Consider the following 27,947-nt stretch of genomic DNA (forward strand, 5'->3'; position numbering starts at 1 on the left):
GTTCTATAGGTGGTGGCACAAAAACAGTTTAGCAATGGATCAAAGAAAAAATGATAGTTTTGTCCCAAGTATCACACAGCTGGAAGACTTCCTGACAGAACATGACTCCAATGTTGTTTGGCTGTTAGTAGGTAAGGTCAGTCTATTCTGATTTGGTTAAGTGTGTGTGTGTGTGCATGCGTGTGTGTACATTTAAATGTACTGCGCTAAATGCTGGCAGAATTTCTTACCAAATGACATCAAAACATTGGAAATAGATTTTTATTTGTCATACAGCTGTTTAGTGAAGTATGACAATGCTACTTAAATAATTCAGAAAGAAAAAATACAGAACTGTTTCCAATACTAATTGTGCTGCAGCAGATGAGAGATAAGTCCAGTGTACGAGGGACTATGCTCTAATACTGCTAATCTGTGAAATAAGAACTCAGTGAGAACTCTCCATGAAATAATTTTTCCTAACACCAGAGTAAGCTGGTGATTAATTGTAATACCATAACAAGGGATTAGCATTGCAGCACGTGACAGGCAGCTACAATAACTTCATTATACCAATATGTACATCTGCCATTTAATATGATATAGTTTGAATAGTGATATAGAGACTATTGTGTTTAATGCATAACTTCGAGACTAAATTGTAAGTCATAATAAGCCTTTAAGCCAAACCATGACTTACTTGGTTGAGGGCTGTTTTTGTGAATGTGCCTGATTTAGCTATGTTAATTTTTTATAACACTAGTGCTATTGTTTATATTTGTATGTAGCTACTTTTATTTTCTGAATCTATGAACAGGTGGGCCAGGGACAACAAAATAAAAATTCAGTTGTATTCAGGTGCTGCTGAGAGTGCTAGAGGCATGTGATGAATTCAGACTTTTCCAAAGGTAGATATTACCAGCTTTTCAGCCTTGAATTTTGGATCTGAAGTGAGAGGCAGCAATGGAAAAATAACTTTTTTTTTTAATACTTTTTTTTTATTTCTGGGAAATTAGTATCTCTTAGCTACTGATGTACTAGAATTATTTTCAGTGAATGAATGAATGAAAATGACAGGCAAATTAGCAAATGGTGCTTTCAGAATATAATTTATTTCACTTCTAATATGTTGACGTGAAAAGTTCTTACTCAACATAAAAATCTAAGTGTAATCAAGATGAAAACAAGAGAAGTCACTATACTGATGGTTGCTTATGATAAAATGCGGAATGGATGCGGAACAAGTCTGAAGAAATTGTCTCTGGAAGCTTTGACTTGAGGCTTTCAGTTGTTCAGGTCTTTTGCCAAAGAATGAAAATGCAGCCTGCAGAATTTTCTTTCTCTGGTTGTCCCTCTCTGCGCTGGATTCTTAGAGCAAACAGTTAGTAATCCTGCTTGGAAAGTATGCAGGATATAAGCCATTCCGTGTAACAGCTATAATTTAAACCAAATGCTTTGCTTAGCTTTCTTGTTTGCTTGAATATAATAAACTTTAAAATTTCTGTTTCACAGAAGGGTGGGTGGAACTTGAAGAAATAAAATAGTCCTTCCCCTTTTTCTAAGGGCAAATTTACCTATGTACAGTTATGCAGTTTTGGGGAGCTGCTGATCTCTTCAATCGTAAGAAACCACCTGATATTTTTAGAAACAGTGACACAAAGAAACAGAAAAAGCTGGGTAGGCTCCTGTTATTGTGAAGTTTGGATAGAAACATTAAAGTAATATTTGTTAACTGACTCAGTTTCAATCATCCATTCCTCCTCTGCATTCATTTGCTGATCTATGGCATCCTGATATGAGAAAACAAAAAAAGATGTCAGAAGTTTTGTCTCCTGAATCCTGAAACTGCTAAATATAGATTCTAGTAAAAGAGGTGGTGAACAGAATGAACATGTTCCTCAAAAAGTTATTCCTCAATTCTAGGATAATTTCTAGAAATCACAGGCAGTAAAACTTTCCAAATGTAATTTCCAAAATGTAGTTTCAATGGAGAGGTTTTAAAATCAAAGAATAGTAAGATGAGTAGTGTTTATAGGATCTGGCACTTAATAGTGGAGACTAAATTTGATGAGGGAAAATAAGAGGCTACAATTTGTGACAGAGGTGAGAGTCGTGGAAAAGGCAGTGGATTAGGACTGCGGTGCCTGAAACCTGCAGTCGTTTGCTGACTTTTCTCAGTATATGTCACCTTAAGAGTATCTTCTTAGCTTTAGGTATCTAGAAGTTAAGTATCTAGTTGAACTTTAGTCTCAAATTAAGTTTCACCCTTTAAGTGTGAGTCATTCCACCTTTCTCCCTACATTGATAGAGGACCAGCAGCACGTATCTTACTCATCTGAAAGGGAGGGGAGGTAAATGCTGTCTTTAGAGTATGCCTTCACTGAGTGCCAAGAGCAGTTTCTTTCCTGGAGTGTGGCTTTCACCTTCCCTGCCTTGTTTCTGTGTAATCTCCCACCCAGTTTTGATTTGTTTCATATATCCAGCACGAGAGCATGAGCCACCTAAATTTCAGCCGCACTAGATCTGTTTTTCCAGTAAGGAAAAGACAAAGTCATGCAAGTCTTTCTCTTCTACCTTCTCCTGATCATTCAACAAAGCACAGACAATGTTACAAAGCAGTGAAACATCCCACTGCAAAAGAGCTAAGGGGCAGTAATAGGACAGGTTGTTTTGGGGTTTTTTTGTGATTTTTTTTTTTTTTATGATGGGTTTTTTTTTTTGAGTAATCATCTGAACTCTGCAGAGTGAAGGCATCATACCCATATGCCTTTCTGCTCTTCAACTTTCCCATAAAAGGCACAATAAATCTTGAGTTTTTGAGTGTAACGTGTGTACATAAATGAAGAAGTTCTGTAGCAAAGTTCAGTTGGTGTAATGAGTAATGATACCTCAAATACAAAAATTACTTTCTTTCCTACTCTGCTTTGGAAACAAACTGGTAATTATCAGTAAAGTAAGTAAGAACTAGTCCATTCCCTGGCAGTCCTTTTCCTGTTGGATTTGTCCTTCTGGAAACTTTGAGAACCCTTGTAGTTAGAAATAGGTTACTAGCTCATAATCAACTAAAGTAAAAATTACTTTGGGGATTAGCAAGACCTAATTTATTTTCTTTTAACATGTTCTTCATTGGATTGCTATTTCCTTTTTATCCTTATCAAATTCCATCTTGAACTGTTGACAGATTGCTGCTAACTCAAGGACTGTACGTTTCTGTCAGGGTATGGCAAAATGGTTTCAGATGTGATAATGTTGTTTCCTGTGCCAAGATATGAAAGACTAGAAATTTAAGTTGCAGTTCACACTTTGGAGAAGAATGGAGAAGGAATGTAGTGTAACTTGCATGGAGGTGGTTTTTAGGGGTATTTTGAAATAAATGACTGTGTGGAATAATGCATGTTATGATTTGATCTATGAAATTTAACTTCTTGGTTTTTAAGTGATGCGATGAAATATGTGGTGCCTTTTGCAGGTCCTCAGGAGGACAGGTTTTTTTTCTATTGGGGAACGGAAGAGCAGTGGAGAATCTATACTTCTCTGAACTTCTTGTTTCCCATTCTTCCCCCTACCATCTTTTCACACCCTTCTCATGCCATCTCTCTCTGAAAACACCCATTAAAATGTCACATGAGTTTCAAATTTTTCTGGAGAACAGGAAGAATGTTGTTGTGCTTTATAGTTGCAATAGGTAAGGCTTTTATCTAGGCCATCATACTTGAAAAATATTTTAATTCATCTTAATCTTTCAACAGCAACAATATTGTCTTGTGGATGGATTATCTACCTAACTTATTATAATTCCCGGAACATTGGACTCATTTTAACATTGGTTCTTAACAGATTATATAAAAATGGCTACATCCATATTGGTAAGTTGTGATTACTGTAATGCCACTGTTTATCTACTGCTTTTTATTATACCTCAATTTGTTAAAAGCTTGAAGTTCAATTAAAGAAAAGTTCAATATCATGCTTTAGGGGAGGATTCTTGGTGTAGGTAGAAAAACACCCCCTTTTTCATTCGAGTCACTAATTTTATTTTAAAGTTCACTTGATAGGTTTTTTTAATTAAGTGGAGTTTACTTCTTTCTCTTTAGTATATATACTTTGTGTACTTAAAATCTGTACATTTTCCAGTACCCCTTTTTCAAAGCCTCATAATCTCCTAAAAGGAGAAGATTGACCCAGGTGCCCCATGGAACCTACCTGAGGTGCTTCTGAACTTACCTTATGATTTAGTGTTAAGGGGTGCAGCTTTCCACTCCCCCACACCTTTGAGGTGGGTTATACAGGATCTGAAGTGTGGGCAGTAACAGCTGGAGTGGGCTCAAAGGGGAGTCTCAAGCCTTAGCTCCTTGTTATGGCAGTGCCCTTGCTTTCTAAATAAGCTGTCAGAACAACTAAACGTGTTGATGTGCACTGGAACTGTGATATGTGAAATTTATACTGGCTAGAACATTTGCATCAAAATCTATTAACTTTTCTCCTTTTTAAAAATATATTTTAAAACATTTTTACATAAAACAGGTCGGTACAAATCACTTGGGCACTCACCCACATTACAAAAATATCTGATGCTGAGTCACAGAGGGCTGTATCCCACAACCTCACTCTGACTGCACTTTTAATTTTCTTTCATTTATTCTTCCATGCCTTCCTCTGTCTGCTTTCCAGAATGATGATGACTTCAGTTCTGGACATTTTCTGCAACTGTTAGTCATAAGTGTAGTAAAAACTTAAAAGAGAAAACCCTACTGTCCTGGATTGTGGGGACAGAATTTTAGAGTCATTTTTCTGTTCAGGAAAACTGCAGTTCTGTAAGGACTGCAAGACTCCGATTCACGGAAACAAAGTGATAAAGCACTTTGTTTTACTTTTTGGCCAGCACTGTTATATGATGATCAAGGTCTTTTCCAGTTTTGAGATAAACAGGTGCAGAGTCTGGAGGAAGCAGAAACCCAGGGGAGTTGACCCCAAGCTGGCCAGTGAAAATTATTCCATACCATATATGTCAGCTGACTGTAAATTGGGGAGTTTTCTGGGGATGGCCCTTCATCCTTATTCCATGGCTGTCATCTCAAGAGGGACTTAGTTACTGTTCTACCCCTGAGGCCTGCTCCCCCCACTATATCTTCTAAATATAATGTGTACTTTATGTTAATACTGTTATTCATATTAGGTTTTACAATTATTATTTTATTAAATTTATTTCTATTTCAACCCCTGGGTCTCCTTTCCTTTTCCCATTTCCCCTCCCTGGGTGGGGAGGAGTCATTGGGTGACAGAGCAGCTGTTTAAACCACAGCACCCACCCACATCTGCCTGCCAAAGAGACCCCTGCAATGGTTTGCTTGTGTCTTCCAGAAATTAAGAACTTTAATCCAAACTATCTTCAAATCCATCTTTTTGAACAGCAATATAGATGAAATACTTATTGGCTGCTACGCTTGATTTACAGGCTTTTATTAAAATTTCTCTGTGAAATTGCTGTTAAGTAAAGACAGCTGGACATAGCTAGCCAAATGTGTGGTGTTCTTTGTAAAGCTGATCAGTAAGAAGAACATAACATTAATTAAATCCCATGATTTACAGCTTGGCTTCAACTGTTTAATGTTGATTTGGGAAAAAAAAAAAAGTAAAAGGTTTACTTAACTTTCTGTGGGTGAGTGAAAAGCATTAGGAAAAATATGGGCTATTGCATTCCCTGCTGGTCTTTTTATGCTCATTAATCCTTCCTGTTGTAAACACAATTTGTCATAATAATTGGACTGAAAACTTGATAGACATTTAAAATTTGAAAAATTCTTTTGTCAGGAATCTTTATTTCTCTGATTGCAGTCTTGCATATAGTGTGGATACTACAAATGTTCAAAATAGCTTTCCTAGCTCTTTTCACAAGCTTTGCAGGGCCCCTGAATGTTCCTGAGTGACTGGTGTCTTTCAGTGGGTTGGCTAATGCCAAACCCAGCATCTTTTACAGTTGTGATCTTCTTGTCTTGAATATTCTGAATCTCTGACTTCTCTTATCCTCTGAAAGCCAGTGTGTTTTTAAAGGGATGCCCAAGATACCCAGTAAACCTGTTTCAGATAATTGAATACTATAATCTTCCTGTTCAGAAAGTAACGCATCAACAACTTGAGGCTAACGTCCTGTGGACACTTTCTTTCACACTAGGTTCCTTTTCTTTCTCTGTGCTGTCTGGAAAAGTCATGGTTCGTGAAATCTACTTCATCACAGAAGACATGTCTATCAGGTACAGATTTCTAAGGGAGTCACTTCTAAATAGCGATTTCAAACACAGTAAATTTATATTTCTAAATAACACATATCAAAATACTGTCTTACAAATGAGGAATAAATATAGTTATTAATGTTAAAAATAAACTGGCTCTTTTGATGATAGTATTTAGATATTTTTAGATACTTGTGTTGTTAGCTCATTTGGTGTTTGAGCATTAATTGAAAGTGAGTACGGGATAAGAATCTAATTCCCCTTAATATTTGTAGAAGAAAATAGAGTTTTGAAGGAAAACTGTTTATCGTTACTATCTTTCATACCTTCATGCTCCCGCTCTTAAGTCTAGAAGATTCATTTTGGCCAAGTAGTTTGTATTTGTTTATTGGAACTGAGAATAATTTGTTTCATAATCTCATACTAGTGAATAGTTTGTAATTTTCATTCTTCCTGTTAAATTTGGAAAGCCTTCAGAAAAGCAATAGATAGGGGCTTTCATACAAGTTTCAGCTAATGGAGTACTTCTATAATATTAAACTGTATGCTTTATGCTGTTACACTTTGTACATTACTTGTACACTACTGCAACTGCAGGTCTTTGCAGTGCGTAAGGCATCATGTCATGCAGCCGCACAGAGGATTTTAGATTATCACTCTTTAACTTCTGTTTTATCTAATTTGTTTGCTTTAGAATTCAAGACGGTTTTATCATATTTCGCTGGTGGAAGATGTACAACCCTAAGCAGAAACAGCATGGTAGGTTTCTCAAAAATGTATCAAAGTTTAAATTAAGTTTATAGGTAGCCTACAGAAAAAGCTTCCTTTGCACAATTGCATGCAGGTAATTGATTCTGGATGTGTACCTGGGGTACACTGAATCATCAGAAGGTATGGATACTTTTAACTGATTGGTCTGTGTTAGTAGACTGGAACAACACAAATAAATAAATACAGGATTCATTATCAGGGACTTGAACCCTTCTTAAGACAAACCATTAACCTTAATAGCAGTCCTGATTAGCTTTTAGTCTAAGCGTAATTGACCCTGTCTTGATGTTTATAACTATGATAGACACTACTTATGTTCTGGAAATGTTTTTAATTTTCAAGTTTTAGTCTTATGCTATCAGTATTTTAGTGAAAGTGTTATGGTAGAGGTTGTTCTTAGTATTTAATAACGCTGTGTATTGATGACATCTGTAGTCATAGAAATGGGGAAGTGTGAAGAATTCATTTATTTTTCTTCCTTATCTATGGCTGAAGAAGGACGATTATTGTATGCAAGAGATTAATTGTATCTGCAGAAAACACCATGAAAAAACATAAGTAGGCTTTTGATGTGTGTGCTTAGTCTTTTATAGGATTAGTACCTAGAGTCTTAGGTCCTGCCTCTTTTAACTTTTGAAGCATCACAACTCCATTGGTGATTGAAGGAGGTCCAGAAATTGCAGCTGTCTACAGTTGAGGAGGGCATTAGTTGAGAGGGTCATTGAACTTTGGAGGGCTTTTTTTCCCATCTCGCCTTTGGAAGTGATATGAAGCCTCTTAGACTTGTCAGCAAGCTTGTACAACTGTTGCTTTGTCAGGAGCAACTCAACAGTTGCAGGAGTACTGCATATGTGTTATGCAGGTAAATATAAGACACCGTTCAATATAGGGGTATGAATTAGGAAGAGTTGCTCACTTTTTATTGAGGCATTTCTAAGCCTCTAAGGTGATAGGACACAATTCAAGTTCTTTACACCATAAGAAGCCTAATTCATAAAGTGGAACCTAGTCTTAGATTTAATTAGACTTTTCCAACCACAGGTTATTATCCAACAGATTTTCATAGATTTTCCTCATCTACCAGTTAAAACATATTTCTCTAGTGACTCACAGAATGAAAAAAATTAATTTAACTTGATGCGAGAAAGATAGTTATGTCTGTCTTTTGTGGTAGTATTTTTGCTTGGCAGTATTGCAAGGCTTTAACTGTTTCTGCTGGCATTTAGGACTGCGTAGCTAGTGGACAAATAATCCAAGTAACCAAGGAGATCGGTGGTGTATAGATCTGGTGAGAAAGTAACATGAATAAAATACTCTCTTAAATAATTACTCTTTTTTTTTCCTAGGAAAAATAATCTTGCTCACTTTATGTTTTGATTATTTAGCAGAGATGCTTTCATTTTTAATTTTAAGGGAAAAAAAAACATTCACTGATTCTTAGCCTGTTGTAGTATATTCTTCCCAATATTTACATTTAATTGTTTGGGTAGGTGTAATATAAACATTTAAATTAACACTAAATAATATGTCTTGATTGAACTCTGTAGTGTTACAGTGTTAGGTAAACCTTGGCTACATTAGTCAACCTTGATTCCAACAAATGTTGATAAAACTTCAGTATCTTGCTATCAATCTGGTAGTTACTTTTACGTGATCTACATATACGCTGCTTTGAATCATTTAAGTGTATAACACTCAGATGTGCTTATCTCTTTTTCCTTGCCTTTTTTTCCCCTTTTCTTTCCAGAAGTGTTTTAGGCAGCAAAATTGATGCGTGGAGGTCAAAGCTTGTTTTTGTTATTAGGAAAAAGAGATAGTTGTCTCTTTAAATCCCTTTTAAAGGAAGGAATTACTGCATATGATTTCATTTAGTTAATGAAGTCTAATGCTTGCCTCCAGGAATTGAAAAATTACATTCATTTGTGTTCTTAATGATACTGTGATCTCCCAGGCGAACAATTGTGTATCTCAGTCTTTGTCCATGTCATCCTTTGCCTGTATCTTACTGATGCGAGTTAACATGACCAACAAACTGATTTGATAGTGCTTTTATGAAAACAGAAATGAACTGAAACTGGCTCATTACCCTTTCTCCCTGTCTTCTGCTCAAGAAAACTGTGATGTATAATAAGTCTCCAGAAAGCACTGACACTGTTTTTATAATGATATGGAAACTGCTGGTAGTTTAGGGCTGAGGAATAAAAGGTGAATTGCTGTTGTTGGGACAGAGCATTGTATAGATGCATAACATTGGGGAACAGATGAGTTTGTTAGGAAAGAGGATCCATTTAATAAAGCAGGTGTTTCTAAAATTTGGCTCCAGGGCAGCTGCTTTTCTTTTCTTGACCCTGATGACAGCAGCAGTGTTTGCTCTGACTTCTTAATTTCTAGTGCCTGGGGAAAACGTTGCCGTCAGTTTGTACCCCCTGAGTTACAGACTGGGGACTGCTGCAGTAACCATTGATGCTTCAGCTTCCTAAAGTCTGCTTGACTTAGAAAGACCAGACCAGATTTTAGAGCAGCTCAGGTCTCTTGAGTGAATGTGTAATGGGCACTCTTTCAACTAGGTGATTAGGGGGAAATTATGTGAGCTTTCTCCTCACATTAACTACATAATTAGGTCATATTATCTGAGGCAAAAGTATGTCAAAGTATGTCACAAACAGCTCTGTATGCTAGCAGCAGATGTTAAACTAGTTTTTAAGTGTCGGTGAGTGAAGCTGATATTACAGTTAAAATTGTAAATTTATGAAAATGTTGACCAGTTGTGCAAAATTAATTTGTGTCTTGTCAGTTCTGCATATTAATCTTTTCTGTTTCTTTGTAAAACAAAGCTTTTTCCTGTTTCAGGCCTGCTGTACCACAGAGCTTGGCTAAAAAGCCATTTGGTTTTTGAGATTGAATTGGTCTCAAGTACCGATATCTGCTAAAAAAACAGAGGTTGGCATTGAGGCTTCTGTGCTGTGCATCAAGAGGAATTTTTGTTTGCTAGATTTTATAGATGAGACGGAATAAACCTCATTTACCATTTTATGCAGCTCCGGTCTGGATTTACTTTTGGCATGTGACCAAGGATGAGAAGCCTTTCAGGTTTTATATATTGTATGCAACTATCTTATTGGTCAAGTTTTACTGATTTGCTTGAAATGCTGTAATTATTTTGTGGTTTGCTTTTTTTTTTTTTTACAGCAGCTATTCACTACTGTGTAGGTTGGTTTTGCAAAATGTGCATATTTGGAAAAATTGTAAATATTGTAAAGGAATGTTGGAATAGAATTTGAAATTCTTCCTACTATCTATTTAGATCCAAAGGCAGAAACACGACTGTATATTATGGTGAATGACTTTGAATTTCATGTGTACAACCGTTCTGAGCTTTATGGACAGCTTCAAGAATTATTTGGCTTGGATCCCACAATAATTCCAGCAAAGAAAGATGATGAAAAAGCACAAGTAAATGGGAGGCAAAGAACACATACCAATCTTGAAAGGTAAAGTATTATTCATTTTGCTATTTTGTTGATGCTTTGTTCTGCAAAGTGCAGAACTAATTGGGTGATGTTTTGTTAACATATGCTCTGGAAGCCAAATGGGTGAAGCACAGCTGAGAGAGAAATTGCGCTGACAAGCCTGACAGTCTGAATCCTTTTCCTTCCCTCAGACTTCCTACTATAATAATTAAAGAACACAACCAAACAAACAAAACCCCTTGTTTAATGATCTATTTGAAGCACACTGTGGAAAGGGAGGATGTGTTGAAGAGGATTATGCTTGCAGAATAATAATGGTATTGCTGAGTAGAAGTAATAGCTGCTCGAGACATTGAATAGCAAAATGTGAGGATCTCTATGGTGTTGGGAGAACTTACTGGTTTTTGAGCTTTAAACTGGAGCTGATTTCATGAGTTGCCTTTTTAAGGGGGGTGGGTGTGTTTCTGTATAGCTACACAAACCTTTTCTTATTTTATTTCTCTTTTTGGGATACTCCAGAAAACATGGTGCAGGTGTATAAGGAGTTGTTCTACATGCCGTATGTGTAGTGGAGTCAGGTATTCAATAATAAGGCTCTCTTGGGGGAGAATCACCCTGAACTGATGTATTGGCAGGAGCAGAGATGATCTAACGAGACCTGAGCCCTTTTGCTGCTGCTGGCCAGACCAGTCCATGTTACTGAATTACATAGAGGGCAGCTGTGAGATGCTGTGGCAGTCCTGACTTTGGGTAGGGGCTGAGCCTCCAGGCAAGTCCCAGCTTGAAAACAGCCATGTTTTCATCTTATGTCCTTATTGACAGGTACAAGAAGTGGAGGATGTGTCTTGGGAAATTAAAAATCCCATGCCAAAGACCTAGAAGAATTGGTTTAGGAATATTTAGAGCAGACCAAGTTCCCCTGAGGAAGATTTATGCGACTGTTGCTCTCTGTTAAACATGGCATGCTTGTTATCTAACTGTGTCAGCTCAGTGTAGCAGCATCCATGACATAGCTGCGTATGCCAGGCTCTGGAGGAGTCTGCAGTAGACTGCTAACAGGTCTCTTACATGGGGCACCTCTGTGGGAAGGAGTGTTCCCCGAGAGCTGTGCAATGAAGACCACTAGAAGAAAAGGTTGGTTAGTTCTGCAGGAAGGACAAAATAATAAAAAGCTTTTTTTCCCCCTCCGTAGTGTTAAGGTAAAAACAGAATCTCAAGACCCTTCTTCTTCATGGAGATCACTTATTCCAGTCATTAAAGTCAATGTGAGCACGGTAAGTGAAAACACCCTGATAATGAAAATATTTAGCAGTATATGCTTAAAAATCAGGCTTGCCATTCATTTTTTTTACACATTCTTTTTGAGTTTATGTTCTCCTTGGTGCTTTAAAAAAAGTTCTTATATCACACCATCAGCACTCCCTTCCCTGACACAGTCACAAATCCTGCTGTTGCTGATGGACACGTGGCTACGGTCTCTGTTTTCGTGTCTTAGACTTGTAATGATTTCAAGAATATCATCAAGTAATTAAGCTAGGTAATGGGTGTTAATGTGTGGTGTGTTGAGTTTTTGTGAGTGGGAAGTTTTGCTTTTTTGTTGTTGTTGGTTTTTTCCTTCCTTGCATCTTTTTAATAGGAGTATTTGGACAGGTTCTGTAAAAGTTAATACTGCCTCCAAAAAAAAAGTCAGACTGTTACTGAGGTGATAGGAGATAGAATATTGAGATTTTAATGTACAAGGTAGTATTTTTCGATATGCACAGTTTATGGCCAGGATTTTTGTCCACGGTGTTTATTTGAATATGAATGGTTAAGCTGCATTATTGTAGGTAAGTTAGATACTTATATAAACGCAATATATAACGAGTAATGAGGTTTTCTTTTTGATTTAGGGTCGCTTGGCATTTGGCAATCATTATCAGCCACAAACACTTTGTATTAACTTTGATGATGCTTTTTTGACCTACACCACAAAACCACCTTCAAGCCACCTTGATCAGTTTATGCACATTGTGAAAGGAAAATTGGAAAATGTTAGAGTCATGCTGGTTCCAAGCCCAAGATATGTTGGCCTTCAAAATGATGAGTAAGTTTTTGGGTTTTTTTATTCCCGTATTATTTTATTCTTTATTTTAAGAAAACCAAGAAAGGAATGATGGGTGTGTTTCTTTGACTTTATTAGTGTGTTTAGATAGTTGCCAATTTTACTGTTCTGAGTGTTTTAAATGCTGTATCTTTGAAACTATTTTATTTATGGAGAAAAGTACTGATTTTCTATCTTGTAGATTTTTTGGTGTTCTGCTCTGTGATTAATATCCTGCATTCAGCTTTTATTTTTCGTCATTCAGGTGCTGTGGCTGTACGCAGGCTGTGACAGCACTAAATTTCTAGGAAGAATGCAGGGTTTAAGGTGTTGACTTATTTTATTTTTAAAAAATTAGTAAGAGGTGTGCAGTATTTGCTGTAGTAGGAATCTTCTTGTCTTTTGAAGACAGATTGCTCATCCTTTTACCTCTGTGTATTCCACATAAGCGGGGTTATGCAGCTTTAGCAAACTGCATGGTAGTTCCTAAGTCAAACAAAACAAAGGGTGCCTGCATGAAGTGATTTGACACTGGGTTTCTTGTTTTATTACACTTTAACCAGAAGGACATTTATGTGCATACTCTGTTAACATTCTTGATTGATACGGTATTAACATCATAGCTAGAACTTTCTGCTTTATCTTATTTAATGCTTACAGCGTTATATATTCAACAGATAATTTGGACAAAGCTGCTAAATTTCATGGTCTTTCACAGGCATTGTTTGCTCAACAAAAAATAAATAACGTATGCTGTCCTTGAACAATTATGTGTATGAGTTAATGTAAGATAATTATACCTATTTTATACCTCCTAAGCAACAACATCCAGAGAATGAATTACAGTGTTTGGAAATAAGCTGTACATTATTTGACTGTACCTTAATTGGCTTTGTATCAGCCAAATACTGATGTCTATAATATGCCTTTATATATTTTCAAATAATATTCTGTGAATGTGTACAGAATTTTGCTCTTCCAACATGACAACAAAGGAAATTTCTCAAACTAATATTGAAAACAAACAAGATTAAAACAAAATAGGATTAAGATACTCAAACTATTAGCTTTTTCTCCTGCTTCCGCTAAGTATTTTCTCTTTATGCTCTTACCATCCCTGCAGCTTGTGGTGGCTGAAGAATGGCATGTGTGCAGAAAACGTGCCCTAATTTGCTGCGTAGATTCAACAAATGACCCAGTTCACTGGAAACTGGGAATGTTTGCATCTTTAGAGCCTGCCCTCTTAACGCTTCTTTGGCTTAAAAATTAAGCTGGGTGTCTTAATTTTCAGAATTTCCTGCAGGCAATACGCCTATAAAAAACAGCTAAGTGGCTTGATGAAATTTGTAAGACTGACTAATCAATACAGACATCAAAAACCCACTTGAAAACTGTCATATTATATTACAAACAGACACCTCAATGACTCAATCAGTTCTTGCAAATAAATCCTCTAAAGTCCAAGGAAAAAAAAGTTATGCTAGGAGAAGCAGATCAAAACAGAACAGGTTTGGAGAGCAGTGACTAAGTCAGCAAGCTTAAAGCAGAAGTTTAGAGTAGATAATAGGAAATACTTTTTAGTAGTGATGATAATCTCATTATCATTCATTGCTGTTACCTAATTTGTTTTTGCAAATGACCTGTGGTGTGGTTTCTGGAGTTCCACCAGCTAAGTCTGGCAAGGTGTAACTACTCCTGCTGAGGGTGGGTTAAGTGGCCTCGTTAGGTACCTTCCTGTCCCATTTTCTGCAGAGGTAGTTTCATGTACACTTTATAATGAAAATACAGCTGAAAGAAGTCTTTTTTTGCATGGCTGTGCAGTGAACAGTGATCATGAAATTATCCCTATTAAGAAAGATTTTGTTTGGCCAAAAACTCATTGCGTTTTTTCCTGGGTAAATGAAAGGTGAGTTTTTCACAGGAAACAGAAACTTTATTAAACAATATCTTGTCCATTTTGTTCAATTAGCTTTTGACATTTTTCAGGCAACTTCATGATTCTGCGCTCAAGAAAGTTCTGATCTTTTTTGACAAAAAACAGGTCCAAGAATGATCAGCAGGGAAGGTTTTACCATTCAAGACGTTTTGTAAAGAACAAAACAAATGGCAGTCTGATGGTGCCAGGTCTGGTGAATATGGTGGGTGTGGTAACACATCCCATCCAAGCTGCAACCATTTTTGATGAGTGACCAAACTTGTGTGTTACATTTCAAGACTTGTATGTCCATCTATTAAAAAAAACTGCAATGACTTTTGGACCAACCCAATATGTGTTGGTCTTGGTCTAAATCGGTTCTGCTGCTGCTTATCACCTAACCTGTGACCATCCTAGGACTGGCATAAGAAAAAATATTGCTGTTCTGGTGTGTTGTGTTGGCTGTGGCCTGCGATGCTTTGATAATGTAAAGGTATACGCTGCTTCAGTCATCTAATGCAGATTTTAATATTCGTCTTAAAAAGGGAATAAAAAAACATCTAGTGACAAGGCATGATGGTACAGAAAAGAACTTTCCTCTGTGGAAAAAAACCCACACTGAACAGGCAAAAAGTTTTATTAAAATCTAATTACTTCAGAGAGATCAGAACAAGAGCAAGAAAGAAAAGCGTTTAATGGAATATGCAGAAATGGTAAAGAATTACACTAAAAGAATTGGAGGAGAAGGACTGAGGAAGACAGTTAGCTACCATGTGGGTTTTTTGGATTGGTGGTTTTGGTTTTGTTGTGTTTTCCACCCCCTCCTCTACTTGCATGCAGTGTTAGACCTCGTAATGTTTTTCCAGAAAGTGGAGTATGACAAAGATGATGAAGGTGATGTGGCAGTGGATGTTTCATAGGAGGATTTGGCCCTTCTGTCAGCTCCTAACGCTTTCCTGTAGATATTTCTGTTTCCTACATCTAAATGGCAGTATCTGTTAGGCCATGGAGTTAAGTCAAATTGTCCATCTTGAAGAAGGCTTAGCTCAAAAACTCTTTGTAATCCTATTTAAAATAAAATAATTAACCTTTTTTAAAAGTTATAATCTAAAACACTAAGTCAGTATAGGTAAACATTATTAGGAATGCAGAAGTAAACAATTGGGGAATCTACCCTATGCATTCATACTCTACAGTAATTTTTATTAGAAGAGCAATGTCGTTTCTCCAGTGTATTTCTGTGGGCTTAGGTAAATCTGCATTTAGTGTTTCGAGACCTGTGCACCCCATGCTGTCAGAGAGGGGAACGCACTATAGCAAAGAGCTATGGTACTCTACATTTCACAGTCCAGAACGCACACCAGATTGAGCAGCAGGGAGTCAGTACAGTTTGCCGTCATTGACAGGCTGGCTCGCGCTGCGGCTGGCTGACCTGCATGGGGAAACGCAGCCTTGGCTTGACAAAATGTGCCCCACTGAAGGTATGGTCAGGCAAGTTACTGTCAGGCTGCTAAGTTTTGCAGGTGGTTGTGTTGTGACCTTCCCCTCTTTTGCCTTACAAAGCCGAGTGGCTTCCTTTGAGCCCCCCTTGGTGTTATGCTCAGCTTGAGAGGGTGACGTTAGTTCATGCTGCTGTGCCATGCTGTGCTTTCCAGTCTTGCTGGCTTTCGTGTGCCTGTTGTGGAGTGTGGGCAGAATAAACTGAGCTCTTCCTATGAACTACTATTTATATAGCTTTAAATACTTTCCTTCCCACTTCTATTCCTGAACTGCTAAACAGTTTGTTTTTTTGCTTCTTGCTCTATTTGCATCTCACTGGGGAAGCCAGTTCAATTTTGGGTACAAAAAAGAAATAATTGGTAAATTGAAAGTGAATATAAAGTATTTAATCTTTCACTGCTGTTGTTAGTCTTGACGTGAAATTGGTTCTTAAGGTTCCTGCTCTGTTGCTGTTTAAGAACTTCTGACAGTACATGGGCTTCTGCTCTCTTCTGTATTTTCCAGGCTTTCCTGTGCTTGAAATGAGCTGTGGTAAAATGGGCAAAGTAGTTCTAACAGGTCACACTCTTAGACCATGTATTTTTGTCACTGGAATTTTGTTGTTGTTGTTAAGAAGTGACAATTTATAAAAGTGGCTGAAAAGTGGCAAAAACGTCTTTCACAGTTAAAATAGAGTTTTCACATTATAATATTTTTACTACTACAAAATGTAATATTATGTAAATTAATGTATGGTACTCTGTAAGAAAGGGGTTGCAATGTACCAATATATTAGTGTTAGGAGAGGTGTTTTGTGTATTAGTTTTATCACTTAGGTCCTTTTATATTAAGAGGGAGATGTTATTAAGGAAGAACAGAGTTTTTTTTTTTCCTTTAAATTTTTTTTAAACTAATGGTCTAATTACTGAAGATGTCTTGTCCCTTTGGTTTAGAGTGCTATTTTAGTAAGAAAACAATTAGCAGGTGGAAGAATTATATAGGACAAGGAGAAAGGAACTCATGATGGAAGGAAACATTGAGCGTGAAACTTTGGTAGTTGTTGTGGGTTATAATACCTGAGAAGTGTCTTTGTGTAGAGGAACCTGGTACCTTCATGCTTGAGTTAACTAAACCTTTAAGTTACTTTATATTCTAATAATAATAATAATGTCTTGATCACATATTTTTTGCAGATCAGGGTAGATGTAGCCTAGCAATATGACAGCTGCCTTTTGGAATCTTCACTTGCTTGATAAAGATACTGGTTTTGTCGATAAAATGTTAAATATGCATTACTATACAAGCGGAAAGTGAGCCTGACCTATGTAATCTCTTCCATTATACTTTATATGTTGCATTTAAAATTACTTGGATTCATGAAGATTAATTTCAGTGCATTGCTTTTTAATCTTTATCTTCCTGTTTTTTTCCATTACAGGCCACCAAGGCTGATGGGTGAAGGTTTTGTTGTAATGCAGTCCAATGATGTTGATATTTATTACTATATGGATGAACCAGGTACCTTCAGTTAAATACAAAGATAAAATTTTAAGGGACTTGAAGGCTATTTTTTTAATTGTTGTCTGGACTTGCTATGCAATTTCTTATTTTTTTGTAAGCTGAGAAAACTTTATGCTGAAAGAGTTAGTATTTTGGGGCCAATAAAAGCATTTATAAGTGCTACTACTAGGTCTTTCTTTTTTTCTGTAAATGAAAAAAACTTCCTCTGAAAAAAATGGGAAGGAGTTCATGCGTTTCGTATTTAGGAGGATGTGAAATTTGGAGCGGCATTTCTTTTTATGGTTGTTTTCAGCCTTTAGGCCATTTCATCTGAAAGGCGTGGGGGATTCCGTAGATGAAATAACTGTACATGTAGAACTGATGTTTTTACCAGGGAGTATTTTTATATAGAGGTAAGCACTATCAGCAGTGCCTTCCACAAGTCTATATGCAACATGGGAGCAATTAATCTTTTATATTTTTTTCTTGAAACAAGTTATGTTTTGAGCTCTAAACTTAAATGATACGCATTTTCAAAAGTACTTCAGGAATAGGGACAATTATAGTCAATACCTACTGGAGTTTTTGGGAAGTTTATTTGATATGTCTGTTTCTAAGTATTGCAGTGTCTCTCTTTCTCACTTGAAATCCAGTGCATTATATTACCACTTTATTTTGCTAGAATTTTTTGGTTTGCAAAGGCTTTTGCTCTGACTCCCTGAATCTTGAACAAAGGCAGCACATTCAATAACGATGTGTACTGGTGGAGGATAGGTGGCAATTTTGGATTATTGCTGAATGACTGCTTTAATTTTTACTAGTAACTCTGGGCCCAGTCCAGTAATTATTCCCTTTTATTTGCTTGCATTGTCTATAGAAATGATTTTAACTTAATCTTATTTGTTTCAGAACTTGGTTTGTAAATAGGATTTAGAACTGAATGTGGATGCATAAAAGCTTGTATTGGTAAAAAGCATAACTAAGAGTCAAAACTGCTGTTTGTGTCAGCATCTCACCGACATCAGTGAGCAGCACTTCAGAAAACCTCAAGGAGTTTTGGTCATATTCTTGCCCTTCCCCTGGGAGTCTGCATTAAATTAAATTATGGCTTGATATCCACATACTGTAGTGGTCTCAAAACTGACATCGCTTTAATTGTCTTGTGCTTAGCAAACATTTTTCATGCTAATTTGAAGTAACTTCCTTTAATAATCTGTTTATTACATTATATAATGTAGGTCTTGTACCAGAGGAGACTGAAGAAAGTAATGATGGAGAAGCAAACAATGAAGACAGCAAATTGCAGGATCTGCCACCATGTTGGGGGCTGGACATTGTTTGTGGAAAAGGAACAGATTTCAACTATGGACCTTGGGCTGACAGGCAGAGGTATTATCATGGTTTCCATCTGCAGTTTTAATCTTTAATATCTTTTGTTATTGAGAAAACATTCTGAAGTTTCCAGTGTGTGGTTGCTCAGATTTCTAAGTTGAATGGGGTAGGTTGGGCAGTCTAAAAGAAGAATCCTGCCACAGTGATTTAGGATTAGTCAATTAATTGTTGTTTATCTTGTTTAGTTTGTTTAACTTCCAAAATTAGTGATTCACTCAGTGAATTTTTACTGTTAAATTAATAAATTATGTTCCTTTTTTTTGTGAACAAAGTAGTTTTACTATTTATCAAGTGTTACCTAAGGGTTTAATGTTTTAATTGGTTAACTTTAGACTTGTCATGTTACCTTTAGACTTAGCTCATGGATGGGAATACACTGCATATTGATGAGAAAATTTTATGGAAGTGCAGATGTGGCTATGAAAATAATGAGGGGGAATAATTTGTCGCTGCTTAGAAGAGTCGACTACTTGAGGCAGTCTCCGAAATGTTTATTATCTAGATATTCTACTCACAAAATATTAGGCCAGAGCTCACTGCTATTCTTCACTTAGCTTTCTACATTTTGCGCTTGAGTATTTCTGGTGGAGACAATAGTATTGTTTAGAGAGTAAAGGACTATTAAGTAAAACTGACATAATCAGTGCTCTCCCTTTTTTTTCCCCCCAGTAATTACAGATTGATACTTCTCTTGGCCTCCATTAATTCTCCTGTGAAGCTGCTAAGATTATCTATCTCTTAGGAATGTGAGGATGGCAGACCAAAAAGTAGTCATTAGATATGATAGAATTTAAGAGGAAATGTGAATTTCTGGAACAGTGCTTTGCTAGGAACATGAATGGTATTTTTAATACTACCAAGAGAGCTAGCCCTGTGATGATACGCTTTTTATAATTTTAACTGGCTAGACATAAGGCAGTTTGATGCCTGTGCAGAGGGCATAGAGTTCATAGATACATTCCTGGGAACACTTCTGCGTTGTGCCATGGATAGAAGATAGAATTTTGGAAAGTGCCTGAATGTTTTAGAAGCACAGATCTGTAGGTGTTATGTGGACTTTGTACTCTTAATTCATATAAGAGTTTACAGAAGTACTGATCTTCAAGATTTTATTGCATAGCATATTAAGTTTCCGCAGGATTTGGGCAGTGTGTGTTGTGTGGCATTTGTGGAGGTTTTTATTCTTGTTTTTTGGCTTGTGGGTTTGTTGTTTGTTTGGTTGTTGTTGGGGATTTTTTGTTCTTTTTTTTTTTTTTTGTACTTTTAAGCTGCTGTCATGGTCAGGTGCTGGGTGCAGGGAGCTGCTACCCCGCTTAAAACTTGCTTCTACCCCCTTGAGAACTGTACAAGCTATGTTTGTCTGTGCTCCATCACTGTGGCTTTCCTTTAATGTAGTTACATCTTCAGATAGAGACTGCAGAAATGTAGGCTTCATTTCACTCCCATTCTGATGTCCCAAAGTTTTGTATTTTGTTTATTTCTGGGCTATTTATGCATAAACTGAAGCATAAACAGATTACTTCCTACTATGTTTTGTAGCAGATTTGCAAACCAAAGATTAGGAATAAGAAGAAAAACATAGCTTGTTTGCCATTTGAATTAGAATATTTTGTTCTAAGTCATTCATGGTCTGACCGTTTATGGCTTTTATCCGAAAGTCACTTCTTATCATTGAAACTTTTGGAGATTTCAGTAACAAGCTGGAAGGCTCCCATGATGACAACTTTAAACAAACGTTATTTCTTATTACATCCAGTAGTTGTCCAAAGACTCAGCTACGTGGAAAATAGTGGAACCAGATAGATTTGTAAATATATATAAATATATGTATATATTTATTCTGTGAATAAAAACAACTTTTTTTTCCACTTCACTAGGGATTGCTTGTGGAAGTTTTTCTTCCCACCAGACTACCAAGTTATGAAAGTCTCAGAAATTGCTCAGCCTGGAAAACCGAGACAGATCCTCGCTTTTGAGCTGCGGATGAATATTATTGCAGATGCCACCATTGATTTGCTTTTTACCAAAAATAGGGTAAAGAATAAAATCTTATATGGAAAATAATTTATCTACTATGATTACACTGTGCTTTTTGATGTGTATTGTTTTACTTGTCTCAGGTGATTACAGAACTATGGTTTTAAAAACTAGACGACTTTTGTTTTAATCTTCTGTAATTATGGACAAACCCTTCAAAGAAAAATATTGGCTTAGAGTCATTAGTATTTGTTGGGTTATTTTAAGTTTATTTTAAGCATTAAAGCTGCATCTTTAACCATGCCAGCTCCTCCGGTCTTGGCAGTATGTGCTGGACATTTCCTGGGCAGTCTTCCATTATGATGAAGCTCACCATGATGAAAAGATAATTTCTTCTGATACTGAATGAATATCTAGTATTGCTGGAGAGATGATAGGGGGAGTAACGAAAGATGTGTATGTGTAGGGATTCCCCTGCTGGTACTTTTATAAATGGGGTGTAGTGTGACTTTGTTGTACACCTGTGTTCTTTTTTGTGACTGAAAGGATTAGAAAGTGTGAAGAAATGTAGTGTTAGAAATAGATATTTGTCTGCCTTCTCAGGCCTTGGATCAGGATATCCTACGCTGTTTCTATTAATGGAGCTAAGTCAGCGTTTGTTCAGCTAAAAATGGTGTTATTTGGTATTGTTGCACATATATAGTTCATTAGTAATTTTTCTGAAAGGCGAGAAATAATCCAGTCATTGGCTGCCTTAATCCAAGTGTGGATAATGATAGCCAGAGACATAAAGTACACTGGTTGATGTTGTGGGCCTAGAAATAATGTTTGGACTTTTTTCTTTCTTGCAATATAGGAAACTAATGCTGTACATGTAAATGTTGGTGCAGGATCATATTTGGAAGTAAATATTCCCATGACAGTAGGTGAAAATGGTGAGTTAAGGCTAAACTTAATTTTTCTGATGTTTTTCCTGAACAGATATCCTAATTCCTGTATGTGTGAATGTCTTGTAGCGTTTCTCCTTTGCAACTATGAGAAGTATGTTCTTATGTAAAAGAACAAAAAGTATTTCCTTGTACGTTTCATTGCAGGATATTAATGCATGTACATATTTAAATAGTTAAGATACCTCTGTGTTTTGTTTGGGTTAGGAAACGCAAATTCCTTAACTATTAGAGGGTGTATCATTTAGCAGTGTGTGTATTGAAGCAGATTACATATACATTGTCAACTCAAAGCAGGAAAACATCTTCAGTAGGATTAATGTAGTACTTGAAGCACACTGAGAAATGTGTTACGAAAACTAATTTAATAGGGGTTCATTAAAACAAAACAAACTCCAGGGTGAAGTTGAGATAAATGTAGTATTATGGATATGTTCCTTGGATTTACTCATCATCTTGTCTGGTTTGAAGTCTTCTGTGAAATTGTTTGTTCTCTTGATTCTTTCTGGTGTATTTGAGTTTTATTCTGCAACTCAAACAGAGATCTCCAAAACATGAGCGTTTCCAGACCCAGCAAGAAGACTTCTATTATTCCTCCTATGTGAAGGCAGGACATGTTAAGCTCTTCATTGAAAAACAATAAAGGACAGAATTATTGTAGTACAGACTGTAATATTGTCACTGGAACAGGCTCCCCAGGGAAGTGGTCACGGCCCCAAGCCTGTCAGACTTCAAGGAGCATCAGGACAATGCTCCTGTCATGTGTTTTAGTTTTAGTTAGTCCTTCGAGGAGCAGAGAGTTGGTTTTGGTGATCCTTATGGGTCCCTTCCAACTTGAGATGTTCTATGATTCTGATTTCCATTGTGATATTTCTTGAATGTTTGTGGACTGCTGACATCACTGCTGATAACTATTTCAATATTTATGTAACTCTTATGTCTGAATGATTGTGCTTTGTATCTTTTGTCTGCTAGGCTATTCACCTACAATTAAAGGTCAACTTTTACATGTTGATGCCACCAGCAGTATGCAGTACCGAACTCTCTTAGAAGCTGAAATGCTGGCTGTAAGTTGGCATTAATAAACACAAAGCTTCAATCTCTAGAGAATTTTTAATTAAAAAGATAATTATTTGTCTGTGGAGTAGTTCTTTAGATTTTTAACCAATACAGAAGTATGCCTAGTAAATGTATTATGTAAGACCTTAATATGTAAGGAACTTGTGTATATGCAGATAACTGTGCACGTATGTAACTTTGTGACTGACAATGTACCAAGTTGTGTAGAAAGCAGTGGAGGGATTGGAGTGCCTTTTACAAATCTTGCCTTGTTTACTGTGTAGCCATGTGTTCATATAGGCTTTAACTTAACAAATTATTACTCTCAGTAGCTGTGCTACAGAATGTGTGTGCATAAGTACTTAAAAGTGCTTCAAAGTACTTCAGAGTGCTTAAACTACTTGAGACACTTAATATTGCATTGTTCTTTTGTTTGCCTAGTCTTTCACTTCTGTAATACTGTAATTGTCTAGGTTACTATTGTCACTAGTTTTTAAATTACCTTATTAGAGTGATGCTTTTAATATTTAGTTTTTGAGCATCATATCAATGGTTGAAAATATTATATTCTAAGGGATTTTATCTTTCGTGTATTTTGAAATGTGATGCTTCTAATGAAAACTTTGGTTTATAAATTGAGTGGTATGTCTACTGCAACAGATGTATCAGGAGTTTGTAGTATACCTTACCAAATAAATGAATATACTAACAATTGACCTTCAAACACAGAAAGAGAGATTAAATTATTAAGGAGCTGGAGAGACCTTCTGTTCATCCCAGCAGGAAAACAGTTTTAATTATTCAGCAGAATACATATGTGAAAACTGCTGGGCTGCAGGGTCAAGCATTGTAATCTTTTCCAGTAAATCTGATGCTTTAATTCACAGTTTCATATTAATGCCAGCTATCCCCGGATATGGAACATGCCCCAGACGTGGCAATGCGAGCTTGAGGTTTATAAAGCAACCTATCATTTTATCTTTGCCCAGAAAAGCTTCTTTACAGGTAACTTATTTATTAAGTAAACTGCGTACCAAATTAAATACTCTTTTTTTACAATTGCTTTACAAATTTTGCAAAGGTATACAAGGTCAGGTGCTCAAATTTCATGTGTTTAGGTTGACAAATTGTTTCTGAGGAAAAGGTTTCTGACGGTTTGTTTCCTGTAAGTGTCTAAGTACATTATATTCTTATATTTGAGTAGAGATACCAAATAATTTTCTAACATCTAAGCTGAACTTATCTGCAGTAATGTTATCTTAATTTTCAAATGAATTTATTTTTATCGGAGCTAATGATTTATTTAATATTTGTCACTTAGGATGTTGGTTTCTCTGATATCTCTCTCTTCTTTGGCTGACTGATTTGCAACTACTTAAGCTTTAGGATGTGTCCCTGTGGCTGACAGGTGATGAAAGTAATTTGCTCCTTACAGTTTTGTCTGCAAGGAAGAATACATGCACACAAGCCTGTACAATGTGACACAGCATCACCAAACTCATGCTGAATGTTCTAGCTGGAGTAATAGAAAAAATACAGCCCCATCAGTGTGGCACTGCTTGGGCTAATTAGCCCTGCTGGGAGGAAGGATTAATTTGTGCAGGCATAGTGCCATGCTAATAAAGTTATTCTCCTAGTGAGGCTGGAGCCATTATCTTGATAGTGCTGCAGTACGCAGCATAGTCTACCAATCTATTCAGAGCAAACTTGAGCTTCTACAGCACTGTTTTGATGTGGTAGAAAATATTACTGATGTACACATTCAGACTGTCGCAGAAAACCAAAGGGAAGCATTTGGTAGTCCAGTGCTTTTGGGTCAATGTGTAACTGCTACTGAACAAAACTAGACTAGAAGACTTAATTAAACCTATGACTTTCCAACTTGAAAAGCAGGTGAGAAATGGGAGATGGATTCACAGCAAGTATTTGTGGAATATCTGTCTGAGAAATGGGTTCTGTATATTGTTCTCCTCATTTTGCTTTTTCTGTAAAGGAGCAAAGGGCTAAGACTTACAATTGATGAAAAGCAAAAAACTTAAAAGAAGAAACCTCACACTTCAATGTTACTAACTTGTCTTTTGTAACTTAATGTGCTTTTAGATTTGATCCAAGACTGGTCCAGTGATAGCGCACCTGATATCTTTTCATTTGTTCCTTATATGTGGAACTTCAAAGTCATGTTTCATCAATTTGAAATGATTTGGGCAGCAAATCAGCACAACTGGATTGACTGTTCCACTAAACAACAAGAAAATGGTGAGATCACTTATTTGAAAGAAGAGTACAAACAACAAAAAATATGTACAAAATACAGAATGTATATACAGAGAGTATAAGAATTATAAATTTTTTACTAGAAAAATGTAGTAACTACCCATTTTGCTACTGCTGATATGCATAAGCCATCCTGAAACTGTTGTAAGTTCTAATCTACTTCACTCAAATACATACTTTTTGCAGGGAGGAGGGGAGTACAGTTCTAGATCTTTTTTCAGCATTCGTTTTTCAGGGCCCCTTGAATCTTGAATTTAGTGCAACAGTTTGCAAAGAGCAGCCATGGAGTCTTGACATATATTCAGTAAGCTCATGAAAATCTTCACTCAGGAATACATTTTTAAAGTAATGTTGGAAAAATATCACTTGAACTCTGCATAACTAGAAATGTCTGTTTCCTCTTCATTTCAGAATAGGAGATAATGCTGCTAATTCTAGACAAAACTAAATAGTAGATTTCAGAAAGCCAGAACTTTGTTTAATGTGCTATTTGATTTATATGTATTTCAGTGGTCTACACTGTACTGAATATTAGAATTTCAACATAAAAAGAGGACGGATTTAAAATCATGGATTTGTGTTCTAGTTTAAAAAAGGTTCACAACTTTATCAGAAGCCTGAGGAATTTTCAACTTTTGTTTTCTTGTCCAAAAACTGCTGTTTGAAGCAATAAAGTCATAAGATATCAGTTAGAGTTCTTCTTATTGTCTGCTTGCAACTTTATTGTGCTAAGTACAGTGTCTTCCTATAAAGGACAAATTGCGGAAAATAAATAAATTCAGAATAATTTAGTATGACGTACTTGAAATACACAGTAGTTAAAATGGCGATTTCCGATGTCATGGGTTCTTGAATATCTTTTCATTATTTTTTACCTGTATATCTGATAATTTGTCTCAGAACAAAATAGTGAGCAGTTTTGACAGATTTGTTGATTTGTTTTTTTTTCCTCTTCTCTCCCAGTTTATCTTGCAGCTTGTGGCGAAACATTGAACATTGTTTTCTCTCTGCCTTTCACTGACTTTGTTCCAACCACATGCAATACTAGATTTTCTTTAAGGGTGAGTTATTCTCCCCTTGCCCCTTTTGTGTCTTCTAAAGGTGAGATAGTTTCCCTATCTTTTCTTCTTCAGTCAGGAAGTTCTGAGTAAACTCTTTCCTGAAAAGAAAAATGCTCTCTTTCACTTCTGGTTCATGGAATTTTTCTTTAAGTAACCTAGAGGTAAATGGTTTCTGTTTCTTGTATGAAGCATCCAATCACAGGCTGTTTTAATTTATATATACATATACATACACATATACACACACACACACACATATATATATATGTATAAATAAAATATATATATACACACACACACACACGTATGCTTTATACATGTATACATACATTCAGTATGTCTATTTACTATATATACTTAGACTGTTGGTCACTTGGAAGTCTGTTCCCATTTGTTTAGAAAGTGTGAAAATCTAATGTATTTTCAAAGATAAAAATAAAATTCTGGAATGGGCACCCCGAAACCATTTTGGAAAACCATCTTTTAGTTTTTTAAGTGTTTCTGTAGAATAAGCAATGATGGTAAGGTGTTTCTAACAGATGCTGCTAATTCTTTGAAAGACTGTACTTCTTGATTTGTCTTTCCTAAAATAGAAGCAATCTACTGCTACTAAAAATAAAAACTAGTTGATGGTGATGTTGGTAATTTTGTATAATTTGATAGCAAAGAAAGCAATGTTTTATCTAACTTTTAAAAAATGTTTTAGTTGAGATGTAGAGTTGCCTTGATCCGGTCACTTAACTTTTGCAGTATGACTTGAACAGAAGAACAGGAAACACTGAAAGCCATGCCCCTGTGTTGCACAGCTTGCTATGGTGTGTTGTTCTGTGCATGTTGCTGGACTTGTAACTCTTCAGAGCTACAGAGCTCTTGGGATTGTACTAGAAATTGGTGGGAGCTGTGGTCAGCAATCATACGTGAAAATTGACATTTCTTGCCTCACTTTGCCAGTCAAATGAAGATGATGATGCATATAAACATGCAAATAGCATGAACATTATGCATGAAGTGAATGTAAATTAACTTTTCTGTTACTAATGTTTGATTTTTAGGGAGAAGATGTTGATCTTCACTTGTATCTACCAGACTGTCATCCTAGTAAATATTCCCTTTTTATGTTGGTGAAAGATTGTCAGCCTAATAAAATAAGTCCTGAATCTTGTATTTCTGCTGAATGTCAAAGTGGTCAGAAAACAGGGAAACCCAAATGGAGGAACATTACTCAAGAAGAGTGAGTTTTATTGTGATATATACTTATGTCTTTATATTGGCTCTTCGTATTTACTAATTTTGTTTGTGGTGAAAGCAACCTCATGTGTTAATGTAAAATATCTAATGAAATTGTTGTACTTGAAATAAATGTATGATGTTTCTTTTTGAAAGGGCTGGATGGGTTGAATGCTGGACAGTCCCGAGTGTTGTGTTTACGATTGACTACTCATGGCACCCAATTTATCCTCAAAAGGCAGATGAGCAGTTAAAACAATCCTGTAAGTGTTACTACCTTATTCTTGTTAGCATGTTTCATTTCAGGAGCTGCTGTGACTTTGTTGGATCAAACTGCTTAAATTTGAAGGAATAAATTTTGAAGTGAACTGCTGTTATGTCACATAAGAAAATGCTAATCTTTAGAATGCACCAGGTTTGATTTAAAAACTGGCATCTTGTGATGTAAAATTTCAGGAAGCGTTCCAGTTCCCTGTGTAAAAAGCAGATACTGTCTGTAGTTCACTTCTCCTTTGTCCTTAGCAAAGTGAATATTTTAAGTGGTTTGTTGGCCAACATAAAAAAATCGCTTGGTATGTTAAAT

General features: G+C 36.2%; 1 protein-coding gene across 1 annotated transcript; it reads left to right on the forward strand.

The window, feature by feature from the left end:
* Window positions 1–7: 7 nt before the first annotated feature.
* On the forward strand, window positions 8–27,627 carry LOC104538899 (uncharacterized protein KIAA1109-like; the record flags this gene model as incomplete). Its single annotated transcript, XM_010182261.1, has 17 exons — window positions 8–131; window positions 3,729–3,845; window positions 6,152–6,230; window positions 6,904–6,968; window positions 10,285–10,471; window positions 11,643–11,724; window positions 12,343–12,536; window positions 17,366–17,445; window positions 18,666–18,816; window positions 20,697–20,853; window positions 21,653–21,731; window positions 22,719–22,810; window positions 23,690–23,807; window positions 24,903–25,058; window positions 26,040–26,137; window positions 27,190–27,368; window positions 27,521–27,627. Coding segments are annotated over exons 1-17 (2,038 nt in total), but the record flags the coding sequence as incomplete, so codon positions are not given.
* Window positions 27,628–27,947: the final 320 nt, after the last annotated feature.

The sequence above is a fragment of the Mesitornis unicolor genome, unplaced genomic scaffold (assembly GCF_000695765.1).
Source record: "Mesitornis unicolor isolate BGI_N332 unplaced genomic scaffold, ASM69576v1 scaffold28250, whole genome shotgun sequence".
Lineage (NCBI taxonomy): Eukaryota > Metazoa > Chordata > Aves > Mesitornithiformes > Mesitornithidae > Mesitornis > Mesitornis unicolor.